The sequence below is a fragment of the Volvox carteri genome (genome assembly GCF_000143455.1).
Source record: "Volvox carteri f. nagariensis unplaced genomic scaffold VOLCAscaffold_90, whole genome shotgun sequence".
NCBI classification, from domain to species: Eukaryota; Viridiplantae; Chlorophyta; class Chlorophyceae; order Chlamydomonadales; family Volvocaceae; genus Volvox; species Volvox carteri.
In genome coordinates, this window is record NW_003307633.1 from 294174 (window position 1) to 305826 (window position 11653).

At 57.5% G+C, this 11653-nt stretch overlaps 2 protein-coding genes across 2 annotated transcripts in view; one reads left to right on the forward strand and one right to left on the reverse strand.

Moving 5' to 3' along the window:
• VOLCADRAFT_99587 (uncharacterized protein) overlaps positions 1–3727 on the forward strand; it is a gene marked incomplete at both ends in the record, with an annotated part of 33685 nt that extends 29958 nt beyond the window's left edge. Inside the window, 8 exons of the mRNA XM_002958271.1 lie at positions 124–161; positions 492–567; positions 1190–1192; positions 1249–1281; positions 1826–2028; positions 2390–2529; positions 2901–3127; positions 3575–3727. Coding sequence (XP_002958317.1) covers positions 124–161; positions 492–567; positions 1190–1192; positions 1249–1281; positions 1826–2028; positions 2390–2529; positions 2901–3127; positions 3575–3727 — 873 coding nt within the window. The remainder of the gene's footprint in view (positions 1–123; positions 162–491; positions 568–1189; positions 1193–1248; positions 1282–1825; positions 2029–2389; positions 2530–2900; positions 3128–3574) is intronic.
• A 7466-nt stretch (positions 3728–11193) lies between these two features.
• The window catches only part of VOLCADRAFT_32374 (uncharacterized protein), a gene marked incomplete at both ends in the record, with an annotated part of 3249 nt that continues 2789 nt past the window's right edge, over positions 11194–11653 (reverse strand). The window contains one exon of the mRNA XM_002958291.1: positions 11194–11377. Within this exon, the coding sequence (XP_002958337.1) occupies positions 11194–11377 (184 nt within the window). The remainder of the gene's footprint in view (positions 11378–11653) is intronic.

The window sequence follows — 11653 nt, forward strand, 5'->3', positions numbered from 1 at the left end:
ATTCCATTCCATTCCATTCCATTCCATTCCATTCACTTCACTTCACTCCACTCCACTCCACTCCCCTCCCCTCCCCTCCCCTCCCCTCCCCTCCCCTCCCCTCCCCTCCCCTCCCCACACCAGATTGCCGGTAACGTGGCCATCATGCGGCAGTACCTCAGGTAGGCCGCGCACTGAGGGAAACCAAAGAGCGGTCATACATGCAGACAAACTGACATGCCCGTGTTTAGGAATCACGGATTTTTGGCAGCCAGGTGGGCGACGGGACATGGTAAATGGGATGCGAGGGAAAGAGGCCGGAGGGCACAGGGGGGAGAGGGGAAGAAGTGCTTAGACTAGTCCTAGCTAACGCGACACATGTCCAGACAGACAGACAGACAGACAGACAGAAATACCCTACGTACCAGTCCAGCTCCAGTATGTATCTGCTGCATGTATCACGAGGCAGCGGGTGGTGACTCACTCCTCCACCGACACACCACCAACCTCAGGAGCGGCTACTACCCCACCGGTGCGGCGGGGGACCCGACGAGCGCGCCCTTCTCACCATCTGGAATACTGCTCAAGGTGTGTTGCGTGCCTTCGTGGCTGCGTGGCTAAGTAAGGCGCGCGTTAGAGGAGCAGGTGTGGGCAATATGCGTATGTAGTCTTTGGGGTTTTCGTTCGGGCTTCCGCAGCTCCGCGCAGCACCCCGCGGTATCCTGATGTACACTAGCCTAGCATCTTCTGGGACAGCTCCTCACTTTCGCCAAAGCAGACGCCAACGATGGCCCCCAGCTCCGCTGCCTTCCTCTCGACCCCTTGCACTGCGGAGTGGCACTGGACCCGCCGGGGCGGGCCCAGCCCGGCGAGGCGGCGGTTCAAAGGGCCCGGTGAAGGAAGGGCATTCCCTTTGCCCGTCTTTGTAACACCGAGGGATGATTCTGAACTGTGTCGCACGTGCATGGCCCCCTTGGGTCGTGTGCATTAGGCGCCACATCACATCACACCACACCACACCAAGCCAAGCCACACCACACCACATGTCGCGCCCGAGTCTCCGGCAGCTGAAGGATAGCCCTGTCCCTGTCCCTGTCCCTGTCCCTGTCCCTGTCCCTGTCCCTGTCCCTGTCCCTGTCCCTGTCCCTGTCCCTGTCCCTGTCCCTGTCCCTGTCCCTGTCCCTGTCCCTGTCCCTGCCCGTATTGGCAGGTGGTGCGTCTGCATCACTGCGCTGTCTGCTGATCTCCCCCCTGCTTCCCCCCTCGCAGGCGCTCATCGTTGCCGGCGCAGTGTCGCTCGAGGTAACGTGCAAAAATGCCGTACTAGTACTGCATGCCATGGCGTAGTGTTGTCACACATGTTGACGGCACGGGGGCTTGGGGGGCTGCGTCGTGGGGTGTGTGCGGTGGTGAGGCGAGGAGGGGGCGGGCCGAGGGGGCTCCGGGGCTCCGGGTATCCGGTGCACTGTGTCAACAGTCACACCCTCACTCCTCTTTACCTTTATCACTCCGGTAGTGATATAATGGTGTTTGTTGGCGGTTGGAGTTGCCGTACGTGTGCATGTGAAACACCATTCCGCTGTGGCAGGGGGGGAAGGGATTCATGCGAGTGCCCGTGGGCCAGCCACATTGCTAGCTCACCATGCTGAAAGCCCTCGGCTCCCTCCATCCTCTTCACCCTCCCCACCCACCCACCCACCCACACACACACACATCTCTCCCCCCAATTCCAGTGGTGGTTTCACTGCGGACGGTCGTTCAGCTCTAGCGGTGCCTCCTGCTGCGCCATCACATGCCCGCCTTCCTGCCTGTCTGCCTTCATGTCTGTCTGTTTGTCTGTTATTAGGGCGGTGTGGCGATGCTCAAGGGAGGTCCCATGGGTCCCCCCCCCGACGGCTACCAGGGCTGGGGCCGCATGAGTCTGTCCGGTGCCCTGCCGCTGCGCGGTGTGACCGACCCGCTGTTCCGGCTTCAGCTGGTGGACTGGGGCTCCTTCAGCGCCATGGGGCAGAGCGCCACTTTGAGTGGACTGACCGCCACCGGAACCGGGTGAGGATGAGCGTACGACACACTCTCGAGCATGAGTGTGAGTAGGCGCGAGTGCGCGAGTGTGTGTGTGCGTGGGGGGGGAGGGGACAAGGGGAGGAGGTGTGCGGTCCTGGAGGAGCGCCGCCATCAAACGGCCCCCCCCCACACACCCGGATTCTCCACCTGCGTTCAATGCTAACCAACCGTAACCGCCTCCAGGGTGGATGGATGGATGGATGGATGGATGGATGGATGGATGGATGGATGGATGGATGGATGCTAGGTTTCCCTTTACGCCACGGATGACAAAGCCGTGGATAAAGTAGCAGTACAAACAGCTCTTTATGCCGTACTTTGGTACTATATGCTGCCGTATTTCCAGGCCCATAACCATCGTGATGGTGTTCTACGACTACCCAAGCAGCCGTTGGAGCGGGGACAAGGCCATCAACAATTTGGACTTGGTGGTCGAGCTGGACCCCGGCGGCAAGCGTGTGCTGGGCAATCAGCCAGAGGACGCGAGTGAGTGGGGTGTATGGGAGGATGGGACCATGGGCCCACCGTGGGGCCTGAGAGACCACTGCAGTGGAGAACAGAAGTCAGAAGGGTGTGTGGGGTGCATCGAATTAGGCTTCATGGACGGAAGGTATAAGCGGCTCCTCCTGTACACGGAATCGAGGGGCACTGCAGGGTTAACTTATAGACAAGGACTTAAGTCACTCGGCTCACCTCTCATCGCGTGTTGCCCTAAGCTTCAGGTTTCTGCCGTCCCCCTATTCTGCCGTCCCCGGCCCGCCTCGCGTCTTTTTCCTACCCTTACCCTTCTCTCCCCCGTGCGCTGATCGGCCTCGCCTGAGCCCCCTTCCTGTCGTTTGGGATCCCTGCCTCCGCAGCCAAGCCCCGGGCAGACGGGGTCAATACAGTGGAGCGGGTGCTGCTGGCGGCGCCGGCAGCGGGCACGGCAATCCGCATCATCGTGAATGCCACGTCACTGAACTCGACTGTTTTTGCTCCCGCTGAAACGCAACGCTGGGCGGTTGCGGTGGTCGGGCACTTTGTGGGGATGTTGGATTCGCCGCTCAACCCGGAGTGGGCCAAACGCCACGGGCTTGTGCCGCAGGTTGGTGTGAGAGGGTGTGTGGGTGTGTGAGTGGCTGGTGGCCCGTGCGGCCTCGTGTGATAGCGGTGGGTGTTAACTAGCCGGCTCTTTGGCTGCTGTCTGCCGGCATGACGCCGGCTGTAGCTGCAGCTGCAGCTGCCAACGGAATAGCCGTGCGGGCGTGGTTGAATAGTTCTTGCATTCGCTTTAGTGGTGGCTACCGCCGGACCGGCATCTGTTCCCGTCATATGCCCCGTAAAACCAGCACAATTGATGAGTCGCACCCACATTGTGGTCATGTCTCTCTCGCGTCACCACGCAGCACCAGCAGGTCATTCCCAGCTCGGCGCCCGGAGCTCGCTGCCCCTCTCCTCCTCCTGACCCACGGAACACGGGAGAGTCCCTCCCCGTCACCTCGCGTAACTCCCCCCTCCCAACCACCGACACTCCACACTCCGCACTCCGCAGGCACCGGGGGAGCCGCCGCAGGAGCCGGAAATGTCGCCCCCCTCTCCGCCCGACCCGCCTCCGCCCTTACCGAGGCCACCCAAGAAGCCTGGGAAACGCAACCCACCGCCGCCGCCGCCGCCGCCGCCGTCGGTGCCAGCTTTTGTACCATGAAACGTTGCAGCACTACAGCGCCGGTATGGAGAAAACACGTGCACCTAGCTAAGCTGTACCACAACATACCTACCTACCTACCTACCTACCTACGCACTACCTGCCTTATTGCCAGCTAACTACCACTACCTGCAGCAACGCAGAACGTCCTATAAGTGGCGGGTCTTTGCCTGAATAGAGGAGCGCCACGCCGCCGCCACCACCAGCCCCGCGTCAAATCTCGGTGGGTTCAGGTTCATAGTAAATAGAGGGGACTCAAGCGAGCTGGAAATTGCGGAGAGAGGGGAGAGAGAGGTATCCCCGGGGGAAGGTGGCGGGTGGAGTCCTGCTGAGACGGCGGGCTGGCGGTGAGGAAAACCAGGTGCGGTGCAGGCTTTGGCTAGGTTTGGCCAGAGCAGTGTGCAGTACGCGTCAGGTTAGAGCTGACCCCGGGTCATGTTAGAGGGGCGAGGATATGAATGGGCGAGCGCAATAACACGAACAGCAGGACAGCTGCGGGACAGGCCTAGGATCAATGCTGGCAGGAACTCCCCGGCCGTAGGGCGTGGCGCTACTAACGTATGCTGCAAGGGGTTTACTGTTTGGAGTGATGTGAGGAATATGTTTTTATATGGAACGCAAATGACCTCCTTGCAGCGGCTTGGAAGGCTTGGAAGAAAAAGGGACCAGCCCGTGCATGCATGCATGCTGCTTTTCATAATCCGTCCCGTCATATATTGGGCAATTAGGGCTTAATCGCGATATGATTTTTGCACCTTCCTTGCCCGCTGATTCTTCTGCGCGGTCATTCCGCGCACGCGTGAACCTGGTGTGCGCGGGTTTCGCGGTTTTGATGTTGCGGTAGTTTGCCTCCAGCCCTGGAGGTCTCGCCTGCCTGGAATATGCGATTAGTAATTTCATGGCTGTTAATTTAAGTTGTGACATTCAACATTATACGCTCCTCCTCTTGGAAGCTCTCGTCGCCAATCACGTTTGGAGCTCACCGGTAGCGTCAAGTAGAGCGCGGGGCTTTCTGCCATCGTCATCAAGTGAGCGAAGAGAGCTCAAAGGCGCCTGACATGCCTGGATGGCTCCGGCTGTCCGCCAGGCAGCAGGGAACATTTGGATCCCGCGGAATTAAAGTTTTGGGTCTTGCATGTGCCTTGCACGAGAGTGCTGCTGTGCTGAAGGATAATTATGGGTTGTGGCACTTGTTTGCTTATGTTGTTTTCTATTCGCAACGCAGCAGGGCGTTGGCTGCGCGCTCTGGGTGTCAGCAGCTGTTGCCTGCGGAGGGGGCGTCAGACTGTATAGGTTCCAGCACGCAGTCTTGTGACATGCACTTCCTCCCCTGTGCAAGCTAGGGGATGCGGCAGCGCTGCGCTTGTGGCATTTGGCTGAGGAGCAGGCAGGGCAAGTGGGCAAATCGAAGGGGGAATCGTTGTGTTGCAGCAATCCATGTACGAACGGCAAGGTTTGCACGAGGCACTTGTCATTTTCCAGGACATGCCTGCCGACCAACCTGAGCGTGGGAGGTCCAACCCTTCCTCCTAGAACAACACGTAAACCATACGTGGATTTGCTGCTGTGCAGACGGGGCATGGAGAAGCTGGGTAAGGAAGCGGCATGCAAGTTCGCATGCTTGCGCACTGTGCGCCTGCACTTGCGTCTGTGAAGAGGCTTGCAGATGGTGGTCGGCCGGCCGGTTGATTTGTTTGCGCTTTTTTACCAGTTACGCTGGCAAATAGCTTAAGGCTCTTTATATTGGAAAGGGAGGGAAGCGTATGGCAAACATCGACAAATGGTGAGAACATCACATTTCCCTGTTCCTCAGGGGTACGCTTAGCCCGGCTGTGAGCGCCCATGAGCCTTTTTGAAGCACAGAATTGTCAATGCTGCAAAGCAGCAACTTCCACCGCATATCATGTCTTGAGCATGCTAAGTGCTGGCACTCCTTGCCAATCGCGATCAAAGCCGTGGAAATTTGGCATTGCAATAGTGGTGTGGCGATTTGCATTGTGGGATTGAATACCTGGAAAGCCGGCGTGCCAGTTGGCACGGCAGCAGGGGAGCAGCCGCCGGGAGGTCGCCTACCCGCCTCATTGCAATTTTTTAAATTCCTTTCAGAAATTATTGTGACAACGTAGCGCTAGCTTTGCATCGCGATTTGGTACTGGGTTTGGGTAGGTCTGGTTGGCGCGAAGATGATTGTCACCGTTGATTAAGGTAGGTTGGTTTACAGTTGATGTATTGCTCTCCAATAAGATGTAGAAATTGGACAGGATAGGGTTCGATTTCGCAGTCGCGGCACATGGTATGTGCACATACATATCGGGCAATAGGGTTTGGCACTACTGGTAAGGCGCGACCATTGCCCCCGGGAGATCCCGGGATTGATACCCACTAGGGTCAAAGTCCTTCCGATGGTGGAAGGCATAGCGCCCGTAGTTGATGGACGGTGGTGACCTGGGATAAAGTTAACCTGCGAGCCGACCAGGAACGGAGATGGGCCGCTGTCGACCCGGCAGATTCCGTTGGATGCTGGTGGTGGGTGCGGAACCTGAGCGATCCACTGAGAAGTTGACTAGGGTGACTGGATGAGGGTGCCCCGAAAGACCGGGGAAGGCAGGGTTTCGCAGGGTAGCTGCCACGGGCGAAGATACACCCCCCTGTTTCACACATATGGGGCTGTAGGAGCTGGATATTTATTAGCCCTAAATGTATTTAGGAACGACCCCGCCCTCATCCTTATCCTAGAAGAGGACTTAGGGTTTTTTAATGAAGAGGACTTCATAGTATGTTATACCATCGGCCTGGACAGCTGCGCGTGATGCTGCACACAAGGCGCCCAGCGTCGTGCAGGTGTCGTATAAGCTCCGTTTCCAGTACGCATGCCGTACTGTACCCGGTCAGATCCTACACGCCATACACACGTGGCAACTGCGAGTGTGTTGTAAGCTGTCGCCATGTGAAAAAGCGCCTCCCCGTGCTGCATTGCGTTGGCACTGAAGTGCGAAGAAGTCCCTTATCTCACCGCCGCTGTATTTCCGTGGTGGATGGACCTCCGCACCGCAACAGAGCTGTTGGGGCGTCTCAGGGATGTCTCAATCTCAAACATGAAATGTCCCATCGTACGACACTCTGATGCTGAAGTCATCAATTATGCAGGCGAACCAATCATCCGTTCGCCTGGTAATCCGCATCAGCCCCAGTGTGGCTCTCTTCCATCGGAGTGCTCGCTGTCATTGTCACAGCAGACCAACAGAAACTCAATTGTGTGTGTGGGGGGGGCTTGGGGAGGGCCTACAACCTAGCCTACCACCACCGTGTCGTGGTGAGGGACGAGGTGAGGTAGGCGGTTTTGCACCTCCCCTCCTTTTCTACCTTGCGGATGGTGCTCGTGTAGGGTGTTCTGCACGAGCCCGTAGGCCCCCACCGCAATGACAACAACAACAACAACAATAACAACAACAGAGATGACATCAATACCTTATTACTTACCTACCTACCGAGTACCTTACACAAGGATTGCGGGGCGTTCACAAAGCATGGGAGCTATGGCCCCATAACGTTGCTTTGTACGGAGTACCTGATCTTATGGCTGTTTGGTGGTGGCCACGCTACTTGGCCGTCTGCTCTGCTCTGCTCTGGGAGGAGTTGACACACTCGGACCATCGGCCTTCCTCCCTAAGTGTCTTACAGGCGCTAATGTGTTGTTCCTGTTCCTGAGGGCTCTTCCTCATTTTATGCCACAGCAGCGTCGGCGGCCTTGCGTGATAGCGTTTTTGGACCTGGCGAAAGCGTTTGACACCTTCGGTAGAGTCTTATAATTCCAGGCGGTAGATGCCAGGGGCGCAGGTCACGGCTAGCAGCAGGCTTGGGCTCAGCTTCTCCTCGCGAATACGACCACCAGTTCGCAAGCGCTTGTTCATGGGTACACATTGCCCCTAGTGCTCACGTCCCAAGGGGTGCGACAAGGATATCCCCTATCGCCTTTGTTGCATCTTTTTGCTGCACAGGCTTTCGTATGGCGGGATGCAGCATTGTGGAGTCGCAGTACATTCACATCAAGGTACTGCCGGTGGGGCGCTTCAGACTGCGGTGCAGTTAGCAGCGAATGATACCACTGGGTCTGCATTGGATTTCCCGTACGCAGTGAAGGGCTTCCTGCATTGTGTGGAGGGGCATCCTAGGGCACTGGGTCAACAGCTTAATGTGGATAAGGCGCAGTTATTGCCGGTTGGCGAGGTGGGAGTCTTGAATGACGAGCCTACGGTCTGAAGGTAGCCGCAAAAGGTTTGAACCTGCCCTTCACCGATCCGAGGCATAAGCCGGAAATGGACTGGGAGCAGCCATAGAGCCGATAGAGTGAAAATGCGCTTTGGGAGGACATCACGGTTGCACTTGTCAGTGTTTGGCAGCGCAACAGCAGCCGCTGCTTATGGAATGCGGGATTTGATCGCTCAAGCAGCCACGGCAGTTAGTTCTTTTGGATGGCAACCGTAATCAAGCTCATGCGCTATTTGTGCGGGAGGCACCTAACAACCCTTCCCCGCAGCAACCCTTCCATCTTGGGGACCGTACGCCTTACAACATGCGTTCCGTCGTGTTTGGTCGACTGTTCGGTGAGGAAATTCCCCAAAGGAAACGTGGTGGAGGTTGTCCGTTGATGGTATCCTCATATGCTCACAGGCTTCGACTTCTCGAAGCGAAGTATGAGTGTAGAGATAGGCAAGTAGTCATTCTGAAGGAGCTGCCGTGGTGCGTGGAAGTAGGGCGCATGCATGCATGTGCCGGACCACAGTACGGCAGGGGACGCCAAGCTTCTACTTGGATCGCACAGGTGCATTGGTTTTTAAACTTCCGTTGTTTTGACTATTACTACCAGGAGGTGTGTCCCGCTGCTGGGACAGTGTCCTCGAGTTTCCCCCCCCACCCAACCCCCCACGGGTCAGTATCTTATTGTTACATCACGACTTCTGACAAGTACCGATCGGCGGATGAAGACCCCGTGATAAGCCCCTACAGGATACGACGACACTTATATATTGCCCTTGGAGTACCCGTCTATGTTTTCCTGTTCCATCAATCATCTGTGCTTCGTCGTACCGCCCACCCACCCACCCCGGGCAATCCCGGGGGTTGCCGCAATGCAGCGGTCCCTGATTTTGTCTCTGCTGGCCTCGGGTGGGTCACCGCGTGAGGCTCTTCAGCACTTCCCGGGGCCTTAGGGTCCTGGGGTGCTCTTTAGCACCGCAACACGCGTAACTGCCAGCACTATCGGCCACTAGCGCAACTTCCACCATGGGTTGGTGTTGGGTTTTAAGGGGGTTTCGCAGCCGGGTTGTTTGCTACCAAGCTAAGCTGGCGGCTGCTGGCTTAGCTACTATAACACAACACGGCAGGACTGAGAGCAATAACTACATTTCACGCATGTAAGGGGGGGGGGCTTTCACACCTCATTGTAAAGAATCCCGGTCACCTAGACTGCATCATTGTTGGACCTGCCCAACAATGCGCTCTAGCGGTCATTAGCCAGATTGCTACAGTAATGGGTCACCCAGCATCCCGCGAGGAAGTTTGGCAAATGTGACCTCTGGTGGAAATGCAAAACAATGTTTGTGGGATGTGGTAGTCCTGTCGGCAGTTAACGTGATCGAAACGGGGTGTCGGCTGGTACAAAGCGACAGCACACTTACAGAAAGGACAGCACGACGGTCCTGAGTCCTCCCCGAATGGCTTCGGCTGAGATATGTTGGAAATGACCGACCCTCATATACCAGAGGATGGTAGCAGCAGTAATAGGACCCGCCGGGGGTCCGTGGCGCTTTGCTCGTCTTAACCATATATCGACCCATACGACGAGCAAAACTACCACCTGCCATCCGAACCATCCACCTTCCAAGAGCAGGACCAACACGCCTATGTCCCTTTTTGACATCATTTGTGTCCGTGTGCTAGCTGAGGCTATATCGCCAGTGAAACCAGTATATGCTTAGCCACGTAAGGCCCCCCACAGTGTTGAACCTCGAGAGATGACGTAACGTAAAGTGCCGTGTGATACGAAGACCACCCAGGAAGGAAGTGAATGGAGTTCTACAACAACAAGAAACTACTCGTTGTCCACACACTGGCCTTCATCCGAAAGCTCCGTCAGTAGCGAGTAGGCCCTATCCGAGAGCCACTCGGCGAGTCACGCCAGCCAGCCTGAGAGCCCTAATCTCCTCTCGCGCGGCCCCACCCACACACGTTGACCACATGTACAATACGGTGTATACACGCGGTGTATACACGCACATGGGAACACATGCGTTGTAGAAGCCCATTCATTCCCCAGGATGCGTGCGCCCCATTCCACCGTGGTTGTGTGGTGTAAAACTCACTCGCACAACAAAGCAGTAAATATATATACATAAATGATCATATGTTCAAAACCCCAACACCCTGGGCCCATCCAGGAGATGTGTATTTCTCATTGGTTGACCGTCAACAGATGACAGCAAGGAACACCCAACGGTCAACAAAAGCCAACGGCCACAATCGTCCCCAACGCAACCACCCAAGTTCGCCACTAGTTCCCGGCACCGTCATAGGGTGCTACCCCTACCCCCTTGCCCTTACTACCTCTCCCCCCACACCCGCTTGCCGACAGACCAGTACCAGTATGCCCCCGGTCTGTCGCGAGAGGGTCCCCGGTCTGTCAGCTGCCAACCCACACAGGTCCATCTCAATAAGCCTCTGGTCATCCCGTCGGCCACCCCGCAGTGTGCCGCCAGGCCTCAACACTTGGCCCCCCTCCTCTCCTCTCCTCTCCTCTCCTCACCCCTCCTCTCCACCTCCATACTCTAGCTCCACGTTCGTTACATAATCGCTTTAAGTTGCTTTTAATTTGCATCCATGAGCTCCGCTGGCCAGCTGCCCGCTGAAGGCGCTGCCCGGCTGAAGGTCAAGTAATCGTCCACCTAATCGCCGGGTAAGACATAACGGTCAACACAGTGATCGTGGGACTAGACGCGCTGCGGAGGCGGCGTGGTCGTTTCCGCCGCCGCCGCCGCCGCTGTCACCGCACCGCCGGATTTAATGCCCCAGAGGTCCCGGTTGAGGTCCCGTTCTAGAGCTTCCCCCCCCACTGGGGGGCCGCCTCCCCCTCCCCCTCCTTCTACCCCTACCCCTGGCCCTACGTCAGCACAGTCCGTCTCACAACTTCCTTCCGTATCCTTGGCCTGCGGCATTGCCGGCGCTGAGCCAGCAGTGCCAGTGCCGGTGCCGGTGCCAGTGGCAGGATGAGGCAGGGCAGCCCCGGCGTTTGTCGTGGCAGTATCAGCGGCAGCCGTTGCCGCTTGCGGTGCAGACGGCGCCGCAACCAGCTCATCCGCCATGCAAAAATAGTCGTCCATTAATCCTCCGGGCGATGCCGTACCATCAGCGCCGCCGGCGCTGCCACCGTGCAATCCCAGCGCTGCGGCGCCACGCCGGCCACGGTCCGTCTCTAGATCCACGTACAAGATCCCTGGATTCATCATTTGAATCTTGGATTCGATCCGATCCACCTCCGCACCGACTGCCGACACCAGGTCTCGTCCGTAGCTGCGCATGACTCGCTCCAAGGCCTCCTGATCGTTCCGCTCAGCCGCCGCCTGCAATATCCCTATCAGCCGGTCCCTACCGCACCTGCATGTGGGCCGTACGGCCGTACAGCCAGAGCAGTCCAAGACGGTGGAATGATGACGGGTCCCAAAACATCGGCGGGGAAAAGTTTAAGGCGGTCAAGAGGCCCAGAAGCTAACCCATTGCGGTTGTTCAAACTGGACCTCTTCCGCCACTCTAGAAAACCCTTACCCCGGGTAGTGCCGCCCCCCTTCCTGGCCCCCCCGTCTTCTCCCACCCCCCATTTGCCCCACCTGTCCATGTACCGCTTCACCACCTGATCTCCGTCCCATGCCACCT